The sequence below is a fragment of the Suricata suricatta genome, chromosome 12, assembly GCF_006229205.1.
Source record: "Suricata suricatta isolate VVHF042 chromosome 12, meerkat_22Aug2017_6uvM2_HiC, whole genome shotgun sequence".
NCBI classification, from domain to species: Eukaryota; Metazoa; Chordata; class Mammalia; order Carnivora; family Herpestidae; genus Suricata; species Suricata suricatta.
The window spans coordinates 9,900,243-9,924,296 of NC_043711.1; the positions used below are offsets into that span (position 1 = coordinate 9,900,243).

At 41.9% G+C, this 24,054-nt stretch overlaps 1 protein-coding gene across 5 annotated transcripts; it reads right to left on the bottom strand.

Moving 5' to 3' along the window:
* Nucleotides 1-314: 314 nt before the first annotated feature.
* On the bottom strand, nucleotides 315-23,169 carry LOC115275172 (adhesion G protein-coupled receptor E2-like). Of its 5 annotated transcripts, none has more exons than XM_029918805.1 (17): nucleotides 23,021-23,169; nucleotides 21,947-21,997; nucleotides 21,560-21,682; nucleotides 19,607-19,762; nucleotides 14,694-14,737; nucleotides 14,495-14,572; nucleotides 13,908-14,085; nucleotides 11,306-11,413; nucleotides 10,897-11,117; nucleotides 10,531-10,710; nucleotides 6,900-7,094; nucleotides 6,393-6,628; nucleotides 6,035-6,101; nucleotides 5,537-5,628; nucleotides 4,393-4,561; nucleotides 4,198-4,308; nucleotides 315-852 (listed from the first exon to the last, which is right to left on the bottom strand). In XM_029918805.1, the coding sequence occupies exons 1-17, from the start codon at nucleotides 23,049-23,051 to the stop codon at nucleotides 766-768; spliced, it is 2,127 nt and encodes a 708-aa protein (XP_029774665.1). In that variant the 5' UTR covers nucleotides 23,052-23,169; the 3' UTR covers nucleotides 315-765. The 5 variants fall into 5 exon arrangements, with proteins under 5 accessions (XP_029774665.1, XP_029774664.1, XP_029774667.1 ...); XM_029918804.1 differs by having other exon boundaries at nucleotides 6,900-7,097; XM_029918806.1 differs by lacking the exon at nucleotides 315-852 and adding an exon at nucleotides 2,424-2,950 and having other exon boundaries at nucleotides 6,900-7,097.
* Between the last annotated feature and the right edge of the window lie 885 nt (nucleotides 23,170-24,054).

Genomic DNA, 24,054 nt, shown 5'->3' on the forward strand with positions numbered 1-24,054 from the left:
ACTAAACCATGAAAGTCAAACAAGAATATATCCATGGAAACATTCAAATGTTAATACATTTAAGCTTTCAAAATTGTATAGCCTGGTACTACAAACACCCAGCAACTTGACCTCACTTTATATCATATGTGAAGATTTTTCTGTGTCAACATGGGTATATGTGATTTGGTCTCTGTGTCTGTGAACTGGCATTCCTTAAACTGAAATCACTTTTCATCTTGCCACTTCCATTTTATTTTATTTTATTTTATTTTATTTTGAGAGAGAGAGAGAGAGAGAGAGAGAGAGAGAGCGAGAGAGAGCAGGGGAGAAGGGCAGAGGGAGAAAGAATATCTTCAGCAGGCTCTACGCTGACCCTGGGATCATGACCTGAGCTGAAATGAAGAGTTGAAGACTGAGACCCCCAGTGCCCCATCATCTTGGCACTTCTTCATGATGGATTCTTTGAGTGGTTGTGTTTTCCTGTCTTCCAATGCTGCAATGAACACACTGAGGCCATCATTTTCCTCGAGGTCCCTACTTCAGAGACTTAAGAGCAGAGAAGACTGCGTTCCACTGGATGAAGAGGACCTTAGCTGGACTCAGCTCTTCGTGGAGGATTCCTGGAAGTTGGAATCCGCAGAGTCTGGAAACAGGAAGTTTGTACCTAGAAGAGCCTGGGCACCAGAAACCTTTGCCTCTTGACTCTGAAACTGTGGATCTGCAGTAAGTGGAATAGAAATTTCAGTATCTGGTGGCCAGCAATCCAGAAATGTGATCAGTAACTCAAGGCTTGGGCACTGCAGATTCTGTGAAGCTGGGAGGTAGGCATTCCGAATGTGGGTCATGTGAAGGGCTGGAAGTATGAAGAGCCTGAAAAGGAATCGGGGACAGTAAGATGATGGGAGAGACTGTTGTGGGCCAGAATGGCAGTCTCTGGTGCAGGCGTACTGTTGGGAGAGTGCAAACATGGTGGAGGGATGGGGGTGGGGAAATGGGGGGTGAAGGTGTGGTCTTCTGGAGGAACTGGAAAGGCAAAATCTGGAACAGTGCTGGAGAGTCAGGGAGGATAGTGAGAGGGTTTTGAAATGAGGAAGCTAAGACATATGATGTAAAATAGTTGTGTAAAGTGAAAATAGCTGAGCCAGCAAATAGCTGAGCCAGTATGTAAACTCAGGTCAGTACAAACTGATTTTCCCAGCTAGAAACACCCTAAGAGTGGAAGAAGGTCATTCTGAGATTTCTGCTTGGAACTTTGTTTTGTAGGGTTTTTTTTGGTTGTTGTTTTGCTCTTGTTGTTTTTTTTGTTGTTGAGAGAGAGAGAGAATTTGAGCATGAGTGGGGGAGGGGCAAAGGGAGGGAGAGAATCTCAAACAGGCTCTAGCACAGAGCCTGTCACAAGGCTCTATCCTATGACCCTGGGTTCATGTCCCGGGTTGAAATCAAGAGTCAAACACTCAACTGACCACCCAAGTGCCCCAGTTTTGTAAGTATTTTTGTGGGGAGGGTTCTATTTTCAGGGGGATTGCATGTTGGGAAAAGTACCATATACTCTGCTTCAGGAGGCAGCTAGGCATTTCCATGTAGTAAAGTGAGGCAATCACATTGTGGTGGACTGGATGTTGTCCACTCCTCCTCTTTACTAGGATCCAAAGGATATTCTATGCCTTGCGGAGGATTTGTGGTTTCCAGAGAAAGTGATTGCTGGAAGTGTAACTGGTATTGAAAACACAAACACACCAGAAAAAATTGTGCATAGCCCCCATGATTCAGGCCCCTTCTGGATGTGAACAACTTTACTTATTTATTTTTTAAAATGTTTATTTATTTATTTTGAGAGAAAGAGGGTGAATGGGGGAGGGACAGAGGGGAGAGAGAGAGAAAGAGAGAGAGAGAGAGAGAGAGAGAGAGAGAGAGAGAGAGACTCCCAAGCAGACTTCACTCTCAGTGCAGAGCCCTATTTGGGGCTTGATTCCATGGCTATGAGGTCATAACCTGAGCTGAAATCAAGAGCTGGACACTCAACAAACTGGGCCCCCCAGGCCCCCCTAGGTCTGAGCACTTTAAAGTGAAAAGTAAATAGTTATACGCATCATGTGAATTTCTTTCTTTGTGCTTTATAGCAACTTCTTTTTCTTTTTCCTTTTTCTTAAAAATTTTTTTTTCAATGTTTGTTTATTTTTGTGAGACAGAGATAGAGCATTAGCAGGGGAGGGGTGGAGATAGAGAGGGAGACAGAGTCTGAAGCAGGTTTCATGCCCTGAGCTGTCAGAACAGAGTCCAATGCTGGGCTCAAACCCATGAACCGTGAACTCATGACCTGAACCAAAGTCGAAAGTTTAACCAACTGAGCCACCCAGATGCCCCTCTTTTTCTTTTTCAAGTCACGAGTATGTGAATATTCTCTTTTTAAATAATATTATCAGTGTGTGTATGTGTATGTGTGTGTGTGTGTGTGTGTGTGTGTGTATATATATGTATACAGCAAAATAGGAAAAATCTCCCCTACATCCCATGGCTGTCTCCTCTAATACATAGGCACGTGTGGATGTGCATTTCCCCTCCTTTACAAAGCAATCATGACTTACATTTTGAAATGTACTCATTAAGTTTCCTAAACATTAATCTATATATATTTATGTATCAATATCTTTAATTCTTGTACCAAAGTGTAAGGATGAAAGTGTTTTTAGAACCAAGCCAAGGAGCGTAGTGGAAATACAAAGGAGAACGAGAAAACTCAGGTAGAAAGATAGCAAATATTTCAGGGAGTGTTTAGACATAGAAGCCAGAAGCCAAGAAGAGTATCTTGAAATAGAGGAAGCAAACACAGCATCCAGTACCATCTAGAGTACCAAATGCTGCCAATACTGCTAAGAAGACCAAAAGATATTTATAAGTAGAGGACACTGGAGGCCTATGACAAAGCTCTTTTGGTTGAATGATGGAGGCAAAATCCAGGTTCAAACATCTAGAGGAAGAAGAGGAAGGGATCAAATATATAACATTAATATTTCTTGGGGTGCTTGGGTGGCTCTGTTGTTTGAACATCTGAATTTTGATTTTGGCTCAGGTCATGATGCCATGGTCATGGGATAGAGCCCCACATTGGGATCTGCACTGAGTGTGGAGCCTGTTTAAGATTCTCTCTCTCTCTGTCCCTCTTCCTCACTTACACACACACACACACACACACACACACACACACACACAAACACACACACACTCTCTCTCTCTCTCTCTCAAATAAAAAAGACATTAAGATACTTGAGAGTAAGAGAGACATGTAAAATGTTGCAATGCAGCTATTGAGAACATGAGAACCAATATATACCAGAGAGAAAATGTATGAGCCATAATGTTAAGTTACTGAGAAGTCAACAGGGTCAGGAACCAAAGTATAGGTGGAGGGATTAGCCTTAAAAAGTAGGAGGCATATTTTGTCTATATGCAGTCACAAGATGGAATGAGAACACAATGAACTAGATGCCAAATGGCTGGTGTTTTAGAGAGTGCAAAGTTAACCTTGTTTCTCCCTGCTGACTTGTATTTTCTATATAAAGAAGTCGGTAAGAACATCTGCTGGAGGAGGAAAGGGTTTGAAGGATGAGATTTTGATGAGTAGAGCATTTGGGAAGGAACAGTTTTAGAGGGAGGACAGGCGATTTGGGGAGAGATGTGCAGAAAACTTGCCAGGCATGGGGGTGGGGTGGGACAATGAAGCTGGGAGACAGTAGAAGAGGCTGAAGACTTTGCATAATCTATATAAACCCACAAGTCTCACTTTCTTTCTGGAATGACTCTGGAATAAAAGATTTGTGTGGCTCTGTGCAATTTGAACATTAATGATCTGCTCCATATAATTAATTTTTGGTTATTTAGCTGACCAAGCTTTCTTCACTGCTTATAAGTATCTATCTTTTGTGTCTTCTCACTAAGCACAATTAAAACCCATATGCAACATTTTGCACAACATGGGTGCTCCACAAATGTGGAGAAAGAGGACAGTCATGTCCAAGGGCCAATGTGAGCACAGAAGCTCAGTGAATGAAAGTATAGGAAGACCTCCTTTCAAGACAGGAAGTGCCTTCAAGTGAGTCCAGGCATGACCCATCCTAGGGCATCACCTCCTGTCTGCCTAGGTTGTCTAGTGAGGTAGGCATGAGATGATCAAGTTTATCAGTTAGGGAAGTGCTCTGGAACACGGCAAAGTCTTACCACACTGTGCTTGGAGGCATCAGACATGGTCCCACTTGAGAGCGTGTACTTCTCAGACTCGGCTTTGGATTTTCTGACCCCTCTGAACCATTTCCTGTACTGCTCCCGGACCTGCAGAGGCAGAGCGTGCCTGGGTCAGCTCACTGAGAGGGGGGAGAACAGGAAGGGTCTTGGATGGGAGCCAGACAGTGGTACCTGCTTGCTGAGGAGGCAGTAGACCAGGAAGATGAAGACGCCCTGTAGGCTGTTGATGATGGTGAAGAGGTAAGCCATGACGTGGGCAGCTGGCCCTACCTGCAGAATGCCCAGACACCATGTGCAGCCCAGGATGAGGAGCTGAGCGGTTGCTTTAAAAGTCAGCATCCTGAGTAGGAGGAGAAAGGAGGCTTGTGATGCAGCAGGAGTGACACAACGAGGGCTGTTTTCATGTCCACTCCACGGAGGCTTCCTACTGAGTCACAACCAACTTTGATCTTTATTGTCAATGTTTCCCTAAGTAGAAATGCTATTTGGGTCTGGGATGGCATTTTGAGTAGGACTGGGGATGGCAGTAACACTCAAGAATGTGAGTTTCAAGAAGATCAATATGTTTAAGGAAGATCCCTAATTTCATTCAGCTGACATTATTGAGAACCTTCTGTGCACCTGGCCTTAGGCTGGGACTTGGACATTCACAACAACCAAGATAAGACTTCTGTTTTCACAGACCTTAGAGTCTAGGGGAAAGACAAAAACAAATGATCTCTTATAACATTTGGAAAGTGGGTTACTTCTGCCCAGGTCCATTCCAGGGCTGCTCCTGTCCTCACCCTCTCCTTGACCTGATCCCGCACATGCTTTGCCCAGAACAGAAACCACTGATTCTGTGCAAAGTTGAGGAAAGGAAAGGACATCCCTAAACTCTTAGATGACATGACATGTAGTTGATGAACCTGAGTTCAGCTGGTGCAAGAGAAGCAGAGGGCAGGGGGCAGAGTGTGCATGAGGCATGGCCATGAGAGGGTGCACAGGATTCTGGGAACTGTTATGTGATTGAATGTGTTATAAGGACATAAATGTTCTCAGGACCTACTACATAAGGCATGGAAGGAATCCCTGTTTCTCAGAGAAAAGTCTGTTCTGTCTGCAGCTGAGGCGGTTTGATGCTGGGGTTGTGCATGGACAGAATGTTTTTGGCATGGGTGTCAACAGCAAATCACAGCATCTGAGCTGGCTGCCAAGGGGGGTAGCTGTATGCTTCTCCTCCAGAACCCTGAGGGTCCACTCTAAAGGACATCAGGTTCTTGGAGCCATGAGGATAATGCTTTGTTTGGGGGATGTACCTCTGAACCATCCTCACCTGGTGTTCTGGAGGGTGGACACATCGCTGGAGATTGAAGAGAGCTTGCTTTTCACGATCCAGAAGGTCATCAGAAAGAAAGCCCAATTAATCTGCAGAAAGACCACAGCATATTAAATTCATTCCACATCTGGTAAGCATCCTGCTAGCTCATCCAATGCCTAACCCAGCAGGTAAGAAGCTTTTGTATTTTGTAGCAGTCCTAGAAGACTAGACCGACCACCCAGTAATTCAGGCATGTGTTTGTCCCGTAACTTCGGTGATCAGTTTGATGCAGTTTGCATGGAAATTCCAAATTTTAGCACTAAAAATCCCAGGTCTCAGGAAACATGTTAGTCCTGGTTTTATAATGGAAATTCCTGCATCCCGGGGGTCTCTCATCAGTCCTGGGCCAACTGGAATGATTGCTCACCCTGCCTGCAACCCTCCAGATACACCTGGTCATCGAATGACCCTCCGTTTGGCAGGCAGGATGCACTGACGTCATGCATTACTCACAGAGAAGATGGTGCAGACGGGGCCAAGGAAGGTCCATATAAATCCTCTGTCTGTGTGGAGCCAGCATCTAAGAGAGAGATGAGAAGTGACTCAGAAAATATTGACCTTGGTGGATAAACAATCGCTAAAATGTATAATATATAATTATTAAATACCACATGATGAGCATTTAAAATAATTAAATCGTAAGAACTTAAAAGTCAGTTCACCGAACACAATTATCCACCAGATAGATGTTTTGGAGTGGTCACTCACCTTTTCTCTGCCTACTATGTTCCGGTGAAATTAAATTGCTGTTGGTTCTATGATGGCCATAGTTGTGCTGGAGAAAATAAGGATAGTGGGAATTTGCATTTACCGAGCAGGTGTTCCATAAAGGTGAGGTCTGGATGCAGCAGAAATGGCCACAATTAGAGCCGGGACTCCATAGCCCACAGGGAACATGATTTTTGTCATGAACCTGCTCATACTGGAGTAGTTGACCACCGTGAGGTTGCGTGCAGTGAGGAAGAGGTGCAGACCCTCCAGCAGCATCCAGGTGAAGGCGGCCAGGTAGAGATAGTGTAAGGCCCCCGCGATGATGGCGCACAGCACCTGGGGGAGAAGGAGTCATCAGGAGGGACTGTTAGGGAGGAGGGTGGCCCAGGACCTCTCCCATACCTTGCCGCTAGTGAGAACTCTCATGTATATGGTTAAATTGTCAGGAGAGGATTTGTCTAGTTCATTAGTCAGTGTGAAATAGGCTTTTGCTCCTCCAGTTTGCCTGGGACCCAAGGCCACTTATTAAGGTATCAGTGCAACACAGCTCCATGAACTGAGCATCCCCTGGGGCAGAGCAAGGGGTCCTCTGTGACAGTGTCATTACCTTGATTTTGGTTTGGTCAATGGCCGTGAGGAAGAGCAGGTGGGCCAGGAAGAGGCAGATTGAGAGCTGCAGGTGGAGCGAGGTGCTGGTGTTCTGAATGGCTTTGCACAGCAGGAAGGTGAGGGCTGCCAGGAGGAGGCAGAGCAGAGAGAGGCCCAGCCCCACGTAGGTGATCACAACCAGCACGGGATCCTCCTGCTGGGACACATCAATGAGGAGTTCACAGTCATATCTTTTTTTGTTTTATTATTTTTTATTTTTTTAAAAATGTTTTTTTTTTAATTTATTTTTGATACAGAGAGACAGAGCATGAGAGGGGGAGGGGCAGAGAGAGAAGGAGACACAGAACTGGAAGCAGGATCCAGGCTCTGTGCTAGCTGTCAGCACAGAGCCTGACGTGGGGCTCAGACTCATGAACGTGAGATCTGACCTGAGCCGAAGTCGGAGGTTTGACCGACTGAGCCACCCAGGCGCCCCCACAGTCATATCTTTAAAAGCACAGACTAGAATGGCAAAACTTAAAAACAGTGATAGTAATGTTGGCAAAATGGAACAATTGGAACTCTCACATACTCCTGTGTGAGAATGTAAAAGTTAACAACTACTTTGGAATGGAGTTTGGGAGTTTCTTATGAAGTTAAACATACATTCATGTTAAACATACACTTACCGTAGAATGCAGAAACTCCATTTCTAGGTATTTACCAAGAGAAATGAAAACTAATGTCTACAAGAACAATGTTTTTGCATGCTATTAGCAGCTTTATTTATAATAGCCCAAACTGGAAGCAATGCAAATGCTCATTAATTGTAGAACATATAAAAATCTGTGGTATAGTCATACGTTGGGACGCTATATAGCAATAAAAAGGAATGAACTATTTTTGTACTCAGTAACATGAGAGAATCTCATAGAATGTTGAGCCAAAGAGCCAGAAACAAAAGAGAACAATTCCGCTCTACTGAATGACTCTAGGACAGTCAAAATAAACTATAGCAATAAAATGAGATCTGTGGTTTCCTGGGGTTCAGGCTGGAGACACTGAGAAACTACTGAGGGCTTTCTGAGGTGATGGGAAAGTTCTATAGCTCAGTCACATGGGGTTTTTAGAACAGGGTTTTTTTTTTTTTTTTTTTTACAACTGTTAAAACTTAAAAGTGTACTTATATAATTAGACTTCTATTGCAAATATATTGTATTCCAATAAAGTCAATTAAGAAATGAATTACTTAAGGGTCTGATGTCTAGAAGAGAAGTAAAGCTAATATAAACTAAACTGTACCTATGTGATAGGATAACCTCCTTAAAGACATCAAGCCTTTGAACCTACTAGGGTTGTATTTTGATGCTGAAATGTGTGTATCACTCTCTTTATTAGTGTTACAGGTTGCTCTCCTGGAAGTGATACTTCAGTTCTACCCATCCCAAAGACCTGGGAGCATTTTCATGAATATTTGTGCCAGGTCAGCTAGGAAATAATCATATTCTTGGGCTAGGAAAAAGCACACAGACCACAAAAGCACATACACCTATCTGTCTCCCCGGCACCCCTCCCATTTCTCCCATTGCTGAGGATTCTTCCCAAATCCTAGCTTTAAAGGAAATACTTGTTTGAAAGAAAAAGTCAATTATCCTAATATTGAAAATGGTGGCCCAAAGGTTGCATGTGAACATGTGCACGCGTGCGTGCACGTGCACACACACACACACACCTGTTCTTGAAAATAATTCAAATGCCACTAGTGTAATGAAAACCAAAACCACCATTTCCACTTTCTGCAAAACTAGGTAATAATTGGAAGAGATGCTAAAATCAGAGAAATTGACTGAAGTATACATTGGAGGGAACTAGAATAATCTGTTTGGTGATTATAATAGTGGGAATAATGTGGGAGCTTCCATCCACCAGTTGGTTTAAAGATTCAGAGGAGTTGAAGCTAAGTGTTTAATTACACAAATAAACCGTCTTTGCAAGAAGAAGTTTGGCTCTGGTTGTGGAGAAAAACAGGCTTTGTACATGAAAGCCCTACTGCTGACATTTAACTTTGCTTAGAAAAAAATTTTAAAGTTATACAAAAACCATGAAACCCTGAACATTTTTTACATAAATATCTTGGGAATAACTTCTTCAAAAAACAGCATCTGCCTTAATGACAAGTGATCAAAAGGAAAAAAACACAAAATCTATACAACATACCACAAAAAAATCAAAAGGAACAAACTCATGATCTATACAAAATATCACACAAAAGGAGGAAGGGAGTAAAAAAATGTAAGTAAGGAATACTCACCAAATAATTGTTAACATGGAGCAGATGAAAGTTGAAACATTATTTACCCTGAATCAAAACATGTAAGGAAGCTCTTGCCTTTATAAGAAAGAAATTAAAGCAGAGATACAAGGCCTCAGAGAAGAGAGATCTTGTGAAGTTGTGTATTAGAAAAACCCAGTGAAGAAATGGAAGAAAAAAACTCTGCAGTAATGAAGGCAAAATTTGAAGAATTCATATTAAGAATGGACCTTATTGAAGCACAGTTCAAGAGATATAGAGAACAGGAATGAAAAAGATGGGCAAAATTAAGTTAACACAAAGAAAGAGGTAAAAGGAAATCAGAGGAAAAAGAAATATGAGAGATAGGTAAATGACAGCCACAATATGCAGAATTGGCTTCCAATGAAGAAAACCAAATCAATGAAGAGAACATAAGTTGAAAAATATATTTCAAGGCATATTTTCAAAAACGAAAGAAAAGTTGAATCTATATACTTAAAAGAAACACCTTGAATAAGTGGGTGGGGAGTTTAGCCAAGAATGATAGTATAGTTACCCAACTTTAAAATGTAAAGGAATCCATTGGGTGACTACAGATATGTGGCAATAATACTCTGGCCCAACAATGTTATTGCAACATTGCAGAAACTGAAGCTTGCAAACAAAGTTTGTCATTGAAGGTTTGTTAAAGTATGGAATATCCACAGAATGGAAAGCTATGTAATTTAAAAATGAATGATCAAGTTCTTCATGTATTGATATAGAATCTTGTAAGTGTTTGAAAGGGAAAAATGCATAAGAATGAATATGATAGGCAATGGCTGGAGTGAAAATGAAATGATATATTATGTATTTGCTTGTTTATGCATGAAATATCTCTAAAAGGGTTCAGAAGAAACAGATTTCTTCTAAGAAGGACCCTTGTCACTGGGGGCCATGGGTGGGAAAGAGACTTTTCAATGTTACTCCTTCAACCATGGGAATATTTTTCATCTCTTCAAAAATTTAACTGGGAAAACTTGTACAACACATTTTATTCTTTGCTGAAATGGCAGGGGGAACACTGTTTTGGGGGTGCAGTTTGAATTTGTCTGGATTCCCATGAGGCCTGGCCATTTAGTTAAAAGAGTTTCATTTTTATCTACCTGCTGGTCATGTGGGAGAATCTCAGTTCCTGGTGCCCCTCACCCCCTGCCCCAGAAGGAGTAACTGAGTCACCCGGCCAGGAGAGGAGGATGGTTTGGCCCTTGATGCTGATCTCCCTGGGTCCCTTCTGACCTCTCTCATCACATCCTTTCCTTCCTGTCACCTGTAGTCCCTAGCATCCTTGTCTCAGGGCCTCTCTCAGGGCACTCACCTGCATGTCGTCATGGCCCATGAGGATGGCAAAGCTGCTGAGGTGGGTGCATTCACAGGTAGTGCTGGCGTCTCTGGTGGCCACCGTCCTGCAGCCTGTGGTGGACCAATGACCACATCCATCCTGACCACGTTCCCAGAAGACACAGAGCACCTTCTGCGTTGGCCAAGGGGTCACTGACTGTAGGAACAGGGCATAGGTGTGAGCTGGTTGGTGGTTCAAAGCTGACTCAGGAAGGGCTGACTTTCCTAGGGAGGTGATCACTTGCGGGAGAGCTTCCCCTCCCTGGAGCTGAGCTGAGCAATGAGGCTGAGCCCAGGACACAGGTTCCTTCCACACCCACACCCCCAACTCACTAGCACTCACATGGTGGGAGAAGATGAAGGTGACAGGGGAGCTGAGGCTCTGGGTGTCCTTGTTGCTTATAAAGGCAGAGATAACATCTGAAAGCAGGACAGGGGAGACCTCTTCCAGCAAGCCCTTGTGCTCATGCACAGCTTCCTGCTGCTTAGGCTCCAGGACCAGGGGCACCTCACCCAGTAACTTGCTCATCCCTGGAGTGGAGATGAGGCCCACCACAGAAGGACCTGCAGGATAAGGCCAAGACTGACATGTCAGGGTCACTGCCAGGGCCACCTTCCTCCTCAGATGGACTCCCCCCTATAGTCTCACCCACCCTGCACTTTCCTTTAATCTTTAATTCTGTGCCACCTCCTGGCCCTCTTGTCCCATCACAAGGTCTCAATGGCCTTCCCTTCCCCATTGCAACCATTACCCAAGTTACTGGATTTCTGTGCCACATCCCAGTTCAGCTGCATCTTTGCCTGGCTCTGGCCCACGGTGACATCCCCGATTCCTTGCTCCTGCACCTTCAGGGACAGTTCTGTAGTGGTGGTAATGGTATGAGGGATGGGAGAAGTCAGGCCACTGCTTGCAGTACTGGACTTAGATCTTTTTGGTATGCTGATAAACCACATGAATTTTAAGTACTGAGATAAGAGTAATGTGGCTGGCTTAATACTGTTATTTGAGCATTTAAAAAATTGATTGATTGATTGAGAGAGAGAGAGAGAGAGAGAGAGAGAGAGAGACCAGGGGAGGGGTAGTGGTGGGGGGGAGAGAATCCCAAGTAGGCTCCATGCTGTTAGCACAGAGCCTGACATGGGACTTGATCTCACAAGCCATAAGGTCATGACCACAGCTGAAATCAGAGTCAGACACTTAACCTACTGAGCTACCCAGGCAGTCCTTGACCATTTTTAAAAGCTGAAAACCAAAATGTTTCCAAAGATTGAACTTTTAAAGAACATTTTCTACTGAACTTGCATAATCTTAAGAAAAGGGAGGAACCGCTAACAGACTAGACAAGGCTTTTGTTGCTATGACAATTCTAATTCTGCGGGGAATAAGCTTAGGGGTTCCCTGAGCTTGCACCCATGGGTTAATAAGGCAGGGGGACGTTGCCCAGTGTGAAGCTAATTAGCAAAAGAAACCTGCCTTGTTGACCCTGAGGTAGCACGCTCTGTCTGTCTTGTCCCCTAGGCAAGGTAAGATAAACAGACTGGCACCAGGACTTTGATTTTTATTGACCCAAACCCCTAACACTACATATCTTCAAAACCTCACACCTATGAGTTAATGTTCGCGATTTCATTGTGTCGTTCTGCACATCCATCACGGTTGTAAGCCTTCTGATACTAATAAAAACAGAGCAAGGATCCTTACTTGGGGCTTTTGTGTCCTCCTGGACATTGGCCTCTTTGCATTTTAATCCGGCATCTGCTCTCTTGCTGGACAGGAGAGAACTCCAGACCCAGAGTCCACGATATCTCTAATTCAAAGATTTTCCAAATTTGAATATAAACAACACTGCTGTTAAATCTGATGTAGGTATTTGCAACTCAGAGTCTGACAAGGTCTAGTGTCCAGACTATATGAAGAATTCTTACAACTCGATAATAAGACAAATAACCCAATTTAAAAACCCAAAGATGAGCTCGAGCCCCACTTGGAGCCCCATGCTGAAGGTGTGGAGCCTGGGTGGGATTCTCTCTCTCTTTCTGCCCCTTGCTCAAAATGTTAAATGTAGAGTTATTAGATAACCCAGCAATTCTGCTGTTAGATATCTACTCAAAAGAAATAGAAATATATGTTCACACAACAATTTGTCTATGAATGTTAATTCATAATAGCCTCAAAGTAGAAACAACCTAAATGCACATCAACTGATGAATAGATAAGTAAAATATCTATACCCTTATGAAGGTATATTGTTTATCAATCAAAAGGAATGAAGTACTGATACCAGCTACAACATGGATAAACTTCAAGATATGTGCTGAGTGAAAGAAATCAGTAACAAGGTCACACGCTGTATGATTCCATTTATATGAAATGTCCAGAATAGGCAGATGGGTATAGACAGAAAGCAGGCTGGTGGTTGTCAGGGGCTGGGGGTTGTGGGGAGTGCAGAGTGACTGCTCATGGGTATGGTTTCTTTTTGGCATGATGAAATAGTGATAATGGTTGCATGCCTTTGTGAATATGCTAAAAACCATTGAATCATACACTTTAAATGGGAGAATTTATATTGGGCAAATTACATCTCAGTAACACCATTGAAAAACACTTGACTGAGGTGAGTCTGCCTGGTAATTGCTATCTGCACATGATGAAATGAAAAAAAAAAGTCTGGAAATGCTTTCTTTGAGCTCTAATAAAACCATGAATAAAATGATTGCAATTCTTTCAAAACTCATGCAAAAGGAGTCCACAAAGATGGAAAGATATTAAACAATAGCCAGACTATTGGAGGATGTGGGAATCAGAATAAAATATTTCTGGCCAGCTTTTAATTATCTCTTTGGCATCTTCTAGGTAGTATGGGTGCTGAAAAAGCTGGGGAAACTTCACAGAAATAAGCATGTGTTTCAACTATGAAGCCATTGACACACTGCTATTTAAGGTTATACTTAAAATTAGATCAGATAATATTATATAATTTTCCAACTTTTCCAGACTAATTGCATTTTCTTCATTTCCAAGCAGTGTTGAGTTTTTGAATATCTTATTTTTATGAACCTAATTGTTGCAATTTTCTGTTACAATTATATAAATGACATAATAATAGACTTGCTGATATTTGCATATGCTTATTTTTGCTTATCCTTTACAAAATCTTCATCATTTGTGCTTAAAACAAATAAAAGACTTAGTGTCACAGGAGTTTATTTTATGATATGAGTTCTGAATTATTTTAAATAAAGTACTGAGATGTGAGTGTGGTCAGTTGGCTCCAGTGGGGCAGTCTGTAGGAAGAGTGTGAGTGAGAAGGTGAACAAAGGGAGCGGGAGCCTGGAACATACTCGGATACTTACCTGTGCCTGCAGGAGCATGCACAGTCAGTGGCCCATTGGGCAGGAACTTGCTCAACCCTCTCAGGACATCCTCCAGGCCAATGAGCAGGTGAGAGGCCACACAGTGCTGCTCTGAGGGGGGCAAGGTCTCCAGGTCCCCTGGGGTTTCCAGCAGCTCATCTATCTCCTCTACAAGGTCCTGGGGATGGAGACAAAGAACCAGTGGGCAATGGATCAAATGGGCTGCATGAAGATGTGGCCATTCAGTCCAAGAGAACAGACCCTAGAGATTGGGTATTCGGAGGGTAACAATGGTGCTGAGTTAGATTCTTTGGATGGTCCTTGTTGCTTAGACCTCAGCCACTGAGAGGTCAACGTGGGTCAGAAAGGCCAAGGATGACATAAGCCCAAAGCCTAGAACCAACCAATAGGGAAATGTTAGTGCACCTGGGTATCTTTAAAACTGCTTCTAGATAGCCTTCTCTCCACCATGGGTGAGGGACCAGTTGCCGAGTCCATTACATAGGAGCTTGTCCACATCCCTACCCAGGTGACCCAGATCTCTATGGGATTCCCATATGTGGCCTCTTTCCTGGTTCCAACTTTACCTGGATGGTGTTCTTGGCCAAAGCTGGCTTGAAGTCTTGAGATAACTGCTGGACCTTGTCAAAGAAGCGGGAGAGACTCTGGGGAAAGGGGACATGGAGTTGGTTAGAGAGCCTGAAGAGGGAGTTTGGGGAGAGGGTGGACACAAGACAGCTGCTGAAGATCTTTCTGCTTCTAGTGTTCTGCTGAGGCTTCACTCACCTGACTTTTGACTCCAGAAGGTGATGTCCAAGAGAAGAGGACCTCTGCAGGGAAAAGAGGCAGAAGCATCACTGATGTGTGTGTGCGTGCTTCTAAATGTGGTGTGCATGTGTGTGCATGCTTTTTGTTTTGTGAGGTCACATGCCCACGCACATGTTCATGTGCAATAGTGCGTGCACACACACGCACCTGCCTCTGTGTGCATACGTGTGCGTGCATGTGTGTGTGTTGGACTATATACCTTCACAGATAGTGAGGTTCAGACCATGCAGAGTTTTGAATCTGGCCACCCAGTCATGGTGGCAGTAGCATCTGTAGCTGCCCTTCACACTGATGCAGTGGGTGGTGTTGTGGCATTGGTGCTTTCCAGAACTACATTCGTCCACATCAAGAGAAATGAAAGAGAGGATCAGCCTCCTATCCCAGCCTTGCTCAGGCCTCTCCTGTACTCAGTAAGTCCAGCCTTACTACCTTCCATCATCTTCCTCAAGGTCAGGCATCAGGGATTCCATCATAATGGAAATGGACGGATGTCATTCGGTGATAGCACTCTCTACTCAACAACTACCTCAGAGCGGCAGTCACCAAACTATGGCCCACAGCCAATCCCAGTGGTTGCCTGTTTCTGTAAAGGATTTTTTTTATGTGGCTAGGAAAAAAAGTGAAAGGAAAAACCACATTTTGTGATCCGTTAAATTATATGAAATTAAAATTTTAGTATCCATAGATAGAATTTTATTGGAATACAGCCACTCCCATACATGTATGTGTTGTCTGTCTGCTTTCATATTATAATGGCAGAGTTGGGTAGTTGTGTCAGGGAACTTGTGGGCCACAAAACTTAAGATATTTATGATGTGGCCCCTTCACATACGGAGTTGGCTGGCCTCTCCATTCAAGCAAGGTTGGCAAGACGAAAACTTCGTGTGTGTGTGTGTGTGTGTGTGTGTGTGTGTGTGCGCGCGCGTGTGTGAGATATTTCAGGCCAGAGCTTCTTGGTGGATGGTGAGTATGGTAGATAGGATAATGGCCCCTTCCAAGACATCCAAGTCCTTATGCCTGGAGCCTGTGATTATGTTATTTTTTATCCAAAAGAAATTTTGAGCTTGGTGTTTGAGTCTCTTGTTGGGGGATTATCCTGATAATATTTGTGCACCTAATATAATCACACGGGTTCTTATAAAATGGAGAGAGAAGGTCAGGGAGGAGAGGAGATGACACATATAATGTCGATTTTGAAGACGGGAAAAGGAGCCTTGAACCAAGGAATGTAGGCATTTTCCAGAAGCCAGAAAAGGCAAGGAAACAGGTTTTCCCCTAGAGCCTTTAGAAGGAACCACTTAAAACTTCTAACCTTCAACACAGTTAGAGAATATGTTTACACTGTTTTAAGTTTGTTATATTAGTAATAAATTAATACAGTGGCTCATCCAGGAGCCTGGGAATTGCTTCCAGCCAAGTGGTGTTGGTATCAGTCCTATGTGTTGCTGCAGGAGTCTGATGGGTAACGGGGATGTATACATAGTCAGCTCACAGAGCCTCTAACCCCACTGGCTAATGCCACCTCTCAATTTTCTGTGGCTCCAGCTCTACCCTTCAGGGCTCTGGGCATACACACACTACTTAGCATTGCCTCTAGCCTTTTGGGTGGGTGGAGGCCTGTTCCTTCTGGGCCACACCCAGAAGGAACTTGTTTTGGCCCCAGTATCTCAGGCACCCCTGCTATCTCCCCACTCAAGGGAAGTTCCTTTTCAGAGCAGTTTGTGGTTGCAAAATGAGGAAGGCATGTGATGTGGTGACAACATTGAGTAAATGTGAATGTCTTCAAATCCACTTGGCTTTAAGAGATCACTCATGAGAATGAGTGAGTGGGGGAGGGGTAGAGAAAGAGGGAGAGAGAAAATTGTAAGCAGGCTCTATGCTAGGCATAGAGCCTGATGCAGGGCATGATATCACTATCTGAGATGGTGAGCTGAGCCTAAATTGAGAGTTGGACACTTCAGTCAGAGGAAGACAGATATCATGTGACTTTACTCATATGAAGACTTTAAGAGACAAAACAGATGAACATAAAGGAAGCGAAGCAAAAATAATGTAAAAGCCAGGAGGGGGACAAAAACTTAAGAAACTCTTAAATATGGATAACAGAAGGTTATTAGAGGGGTTGTGGGAGGGGGGGGCTAAATAGGTAAGGGACATTAAGGAATGTACTCTTGAAATTATTGTTGCACTGTAATTAAAAAAAATAAACTATAAAGAAAAGGGAGTTGGACACTTAACTACCCAGGTACACTGAAAGTGAACTCATTTCAAAGCAAATACATTGCAGTCACATTTTAATATGAAATGATTTGAATCATTGAATATTAAATTCAATATTGAAAAATTTAATATTTTACTTTTATTTTTGTGGATACTAAATGTTCCTTGTCTCTTAGCCATTTCTGATGCTTTTAAATATTAGTCAAACAACTGTGTAAATAGAAAACAGGTAGTGTGAAAATTAATAATGGATTGAAAAGTCCTCAATTAATGTAAGTCTATGAAGCTTTTCAAAAAAGTATTTTTTATACAGGTTTATAAGATAAACAACTTAATATTTAGGTTTTTAAAAAAAACTTAATCTCTTCAGGCTTAGGTATTATTGTTCCTGACTTAGAGATAAGGAAACCAAGATCAGAGATCATAAAAACTTAGCCAAAAATCAAGGCCAAATGTCAGGACCAAGTTGTGACCACAGCTCTGATACTGCAGTGATGAGTTCTTTCTAGTTATTCACTTATGTGTTATTTCCAGAGTGTCTTCTACATGGTAGGCACTGAGGTACGGTAGTGAGAAAGATTCTTTACCCATGAAGTGGATGGTTTGTGAAGAGTGATTATTGATTTATACTGCATTTGTCTGTAGATCTGTCTGCCTACTGAAATAAAAACTCCAGGGGACACAGTCTGTGCTTTATTTAGTGTCGGAGCTGTGGTGCCTGGCATAGAGCTCAGGGCAATGGCAGACAATCAAATCACATCGATGATGAAATTATTGTCCAAATGCTACCAAAGAGCACTATATACTTTTTGGAATACCACTTGAAAAGTTTTAAGATGAAAACATACTTATGGAAACATGCTTGAGATTAATAAAATGAAGACGAGGGAGAAGCAAAGCCATGCGCATCCTATAAGTACCATTTTATGGCATGTTTTTCTATTTAAAACAACTTGGGAAGAATTCAGGTTTATCAAGAGATATCTAATTTAGCTCTATTTTTTAATCATCCCAAACTGGAAACAACCCCAATGCCCTTCAATGTGTGAATGGATAAAACAACTGCGGTATAGACATACAATAGAATATTACTTAGCCAAAAAAGGTGAACTAGTCACCAAAATTACCATTGGAACGCTAAAGAAATATATATGCCATGGTTCAGAACGTCTCAGGTAGGGAGAGCATCTCTATTTTTAAAAATTGAAATCTGGCCATTTGTAGCAAAGTGGATGGACCTCGAGCGGTCATGCTAAGTGAAATAAGTCAGGCAGAGAAGGATAAATACCATATGGTTGCCTTCATAGGTCTAACAGGAGAGACCTGGCAGGGGACCATGGGGAGAGGAAGGGGGAAAGAGAGTGGGGAAGAGTGAGGGACACAGATCAAGGGAGACTATTGAATACTGAAAACGAACCATGGACTGAAAGGGGAGGGGGAGGGTGGGGGTGATGGTCATGGTGGAGGGCACTTGCGGGGAGAAGCACTGGGTGTTATATGGAAACCAATTTGACAATAAACTATTAAAAAAATACAGGTGATTCTAACAGAAAGCCAAAATGAAAATTATTATACCCACTCCTCTAAAACAATGATTTTTGGGAGCACCTGGGTGGTTCAGCTGGTTAAGCATCTGACTTCAGCTCAGGTCATGATCTCGTGACTTATGAGTTTGAGCCCCACATCCGGCTCTGTGCTGACAGCTCAGAGCCTGCTTTGGATTCTGTGTCTCCCTCTCTCTCTCTCTCTCTGCCCTATCCCTGTTTGTGCTCTATCTCTCAAAAGTGAATAAACGTTAAAAAAAAATAAAACAATGATCTGTGGACGAACCTGTGGTATGTGAAGCTAGCAACAGATTAGAATTTTGCAGCCCACATGGGGGAAGTAACTTTATGCAGTTGTATTATTAGCCAAACTCAAGATCAAGATAAATAGAAGAAGAAAACAGTCATTGTAAATGCAAACTAACTGTAGCCAATTTTCTTTCTGGAAAATAGAAATATCAAAAATGGGGGAGGGGAATGAATGAGCTATTGATACACAAAACAATATGGATGAGCCTCAAAAATGTTACACCGAGTAGATGAAATCTGACTCACAAGACTACGTATTATACTATTCCATTTATATGACATTTTCAAAAGACATTGCTACAGGTGGAAAAAATATCTGTAAGTAGTGTTTGCCAGGGCAGGTGGTGTAGTGACTATAAAGGAACAGAATAAAGGAATTTGGGGGGGGTGATAATGGAACTAGTTGTTCTTGATCCTGAATGTAGTGGTAATAACCCAGCTCTGTACTTGTGTTAAAATTCATAGAACCTTCCATCAAAAAGAAAAACAAATTGATTTAAAAAAAGGGCTTTGAAGCTTATTATTAGATGGCTCTACCATAATATGTTAAACTATTCTCTGTTAATGGAAGTCATCCATTTCCAAGCCTTGACTATTGCATTAATGCCTATTGCAATAAAGACTCTTCTAGATATACCTTCACAAGGCATTGTAAGTTTGAACAAGAACAAGAAATGGAAGGAAGAGGCCATGAGGGACCCAAGAATGCTCTCTCCTGGACTTTCAGACCTCTGGAATAATTGATAGATGAGGTTGGTCACGGGCATGGGGGAACTGTGTGACATGGAAGCCACTTACCTTGACAAGTGTTCTCTTTCTTGCTTTGGAATTTGGTGCCTCCTGAAAGGAGCTCATGCCCAGGGGCACACTCACAGTAGTAACTCCCCTCCACGTTGTGACACCGTGCAAGGCTTCCACAAGACATATATAAAGGTGGGCCACACTCATTGATATCTGGAAAGCAAATGAGAACAAAGAATGTCCAAAATTCTGGTATGATTGGTAGCAACTAGATTCAAATGATTTTACCCCTTGCATTTTCTTTCTGAACAAATTAATGTGTTTATGGGAGAAAATTAGGAAATCAGAAAATGCAAAGAACATTTAAACATCCAACCACCAAGATTGCAACAATTTTTTAAAAATGGAGAACCATATAATAAATTCACATGTATCTGTTTGTCACCCACCATTACTGATTATGAAGATAACATTATTATGTTTTCATTGATTTCCCATGGAGTCAGAACACAGAATACACAAATTCTTCCAGGATTTTAGAATATTTTATGCCCACTTTTCCACATCAGAATAATCAATAATTTTAATGCCTATAGATATTCCATAGTAGAAATATTTCATATTTTGTCCAACTCATGACCAACTGGATAGATGTCAGAATGTTACAGTTTCAACCATGCATCCAGATTCTTCCTCTTCCTAATTGTGTGACTTTGGACACATGGCTTCACTTCTCAAGGGTCAGTTGTCTCATTTATAAAATGGTGCCAACACTGACTTTCCCAAGGGGCTGATCTGAACTTCTTCAGGGACAGTGTTTGTTTGAGAGATTTGTGGACTTCAGATTAACTCTACCTGAATTCCAGCTCTATGACCATCTTTGTGAGTCTGAGCACACCACCTCTCAAAGTCTCAGTTTCCTTATCTATAAATCAGAAATAATAATAGTATCCACCTGTCTGGCTATTATGTAGTTTAAATTAATTTTAATTTCAGAAACAGTGTTTTTAACAAATGGCAAATGGCCATCCAGCATGAAGTTGCATATTGATATTTTTGGATGGAGGAACTGAAATTATGGTTTATAGGGAGTTCCCGGCAAGTTAGTGCTAGGGTTGGTGGAACGTTCTGAATCTCTGATGGCTGCATGGTCTTTCTTGACCTCCTCCTTCAACATGCTGCTTCTGTCTTTGACCAACTAACAGCCAACAACAATCACAACCGCAAATGTGTTGGCTTCTTATCAAATGCAACACACTGTGCTACGTGTTTTACATGTATTACCATTTATGTATTTTTTCTTGAGGTGACATTCACATAACAAAATCAACTGCTTTAAAGTGAACAATTCACTGGCATTTATTACATTCACAATGTTGTGCAACCACTCCCTCTCTCTACTTCCAGAACATTTTTATTACACCAGAAGAAAATCCCCTTAGGTGAAGGGGACTAAGGGCACAGTTCTCATAATGAGCACTGCATAATGATGTGTAGAATTGTTGAATAACTATATTGCACACCTGAAACTAACATAACACTGTATGTTAACTGTCATGGAATTAAAATTAAAAAATTAAAAGTAAAGAACCCTTTCCCATTTAAGTATTCACATACCATTCCTCCTTCCCCAGCATCTGACAACCACCAATTTGCTTTCTGTCTCTATGGATTCCATTTATATGTATTTGTTGATTTAAAACACATAACTAAATGGTTGATATTATCATTGTACCTGATTTATAGATAAGGAAATTGAGGCACTGGGACATGAAACAATTTGCTTGGTCTTGCACAGCTGGTCAGTAAAAAAGATGGAATTCAAATAGTCCAGCTCCAAATCCTAAGCTCTTAACACTATACTCCTTGACCATGAGGACTGATTGCCTGTCTCTCAGCTTTTCTCTTCTGCCCTTGACAAAGAAGTTAAGTGCTGCTACAAGGGCTGAGGAGTCTGGATACTCTCAAAGGACCCCCTCTACCCCCTCTATCATCTCTCAGTCTCTTTACCTGTACAGACCTCCGAGGAAGTGCTAAAGATGACCTTTCCAGACAGTGAAGTGAACCCAGGATCACAGCGGCAGAAGGTGGCATTGGTACAGTGGGCATTCCGTGGGCACCGAGCACAGGGAGCTGTGGGGGAATGGACATATGGGCTTGAAGGCTCTCAGAAGGTGCCAGCTCCCAGTTAGGAATAAGCAGATGGAGAGGGGAGAAGAAAATAATGTTTGTTTTCATACAAGGAATTGTCCTTGGTAATGGACTGGAAGTCTGGGGGAGAAGCAGGGTCAACTGCTCAAAGCCTAAGAAGACCACTCCCAAGAAAAAGCCCTTGTTAGTACAAAGTTCCTTCCCTCAGCTTCAGGTAATGGGTGGAGTTTGTGTGAGCATACTCACCTCCATTCTTGTAGCCAATAGCGCCCAGTGGTATTAGCAGGACACAGAGCCCTAGAACATAGAGAGAAGGTAAATATGGCTGAGGAATGAAATCCAAACCTACCACAGAAATAGCTGCTACAATCTGGTGAAGGTGACTCTCCCCTATGGCCCCATGGCTTCTAGAGCATCCCAGTGTTTCCTTCTGGACAGGTTCCTAGACTTTCCCACAGGACCTAGGTGGTGCATGTTCTCCCTTTTATCTTCCAGAAGGCTCCTGAGGAATTGATAGCAGTAGGTTTTTAGCATAGAAATCAAAATCTACACAATTGGAAAGTAACAGGCACACATGTTAGAACATTAATTCCCATCCATTTTATGAGATACATCTTATGAGGAAATTTTCAGATCTGCCTATCTTTATTCAGGTGCTAATGTCTGCTCTTTATAGTCAGGATGTTTCTTCTTTTTAAGTGGTTTAAATCCATTTTCATTTCCAGACTGGCCTGAGATTACACCACTGTTCTTGGAGTTGACTGCAACTAAATTTGGATGAGTTGTGCCACTCATTGGCTCTGTGGCTTTGTGCAATTTGATCTAGATTTAAAGTTTTTTTTCTTCAGTTTAACATAAAATTCCAAACATAATATGAAGTAGAAAAATAGTCAACTGAATCTATGAGTATCAATCACCCTTCTACAATAATCATCAATGTATGGTTACTTTTATTTCATCTACACCTCTACTCAGTCCCTGCCCTCACTGGATAATTTGGTGGCAAATTTCAGGCATCATATTATTTCACAGGATTTATTCTAAAAACGAAACTATTCACAGGTAATAAAAACAAAAATATATAGATCATAAATTGAGAAATCCCAAAATAAGTCCCACATTTTCCCCTGGCTGCAAATTCAAACCACTTCCTTCTCTGAAAGGTTAATAGAATTTAAGAAGTGTCTTTTTTTGGTTATTATCTTCCTGGAGAATAATGCAAGAGCAAGATATGAATCAAGCAAAAGGCAAAGAAGTTCTTCCAAAGGCATAGAGAACACTAAAATGGTTTTAATGGAAGATTCTCACAGTTCTACCTACCTGGATGAAATGCAAAGTACCTGCCCTTCATGGTACAGAAACATGAAGCCTGAGCAGTGGGGGGATTCAGTCTTGAGCTGTGGGCCAATAATATTTCCTGTTGAAGCAAATATATGCCCCAGAAGAACTGGCTGGACAAACAGCTAGCCTGAATACTTTCTTCCCCTTCCCCTGCTTATTTAAACTTATCAGATCTCCCTGTTCTCCTTTTTAGTCTTTGCCCAGCACTACTACTCTTTGGACTGCCAGCCTCCTTGCTGATTCTTCTTCATTTCTAATGATGAAAAAGTGACTGACTGTGAATCTAGTTAAAGGATCTTTCTAAAAAAATAAATTTGTGGGTCCCTGGCCAATGATGCAGTTCAGTGTTGTTTAATAAGACTACTTCCTAGCTAACATTCACGCAGTACCTTCTACATCCTGGGATTTGAGCCGTATATGTTACTCTTTTTCATTCTTGCTTTTCCCCATTGCTTTCAGCCCGGCGATTCTGTTCAAACAAGGTGTTGAGGTGGGAAGGCTGCAGATTTTATAGCTATTAGTTTTACATCAGGCACATACACCGCTTAAAATTTTTGTAAGATGAAAATAGTTATTCTTACCAGGGTGTTGGGAGGATTCAATGAGATGAAACAGGTAAGGCACATGGCACATTACACAGTCTACTGGAAATACCTAACAAACAACATTCTTCCTGCCCTCCTTGGTGAAAGGCAATTAATAATACAAATATTAGTTATAGCCATTATTTCACCAACTATATATTACCTTCATTAAATTTTGCTTTTTTTCTGAAGTTCCTTAAAATTGTTCAATTGTCCCCATATTATAATCCCCAAATTAATAGATCTGGTATTGATATTCCAGTTAAGCAACTCAAAAGTTTTATATCTTAATTTTCACTGACAAATTATGCAACTACGCATTTGACTATTAAAAATATTTCTTGTAATGATAGGCCAGTATGCTTGATGAATGTAAATGCAAAAATTCTTAATAAAATACTGGCAAACTGAATTCAGTAGCACATTAAA

What these genes read in the sequence shown, in the direction of transcription:
- LOC115275172 (XM_029918804.1), bottom strand. Translation starts at nt 23,051, where the DNA reads ATGAAGGGCAGGTACTTTGCATTTCATCCAG. An exon ending in TGGCCAAGAACACCATCCAG is followed by an intron (nt 14,086 to 14,494) that starts GTAAAGTTGGAA and finishes CTCCATCCCCAG; the next exon opens with GACCTTGTAGAGGAGATAGA. An exon ending in GCATGCTCCTGCAGGCACAG is followed by an intron (nt 11,414 to 13,907) that starts GTAAGTATCCGA and finishes CCACCACTACAG; the next exon opens with AACTGTCCCTGAAGGTGCAG.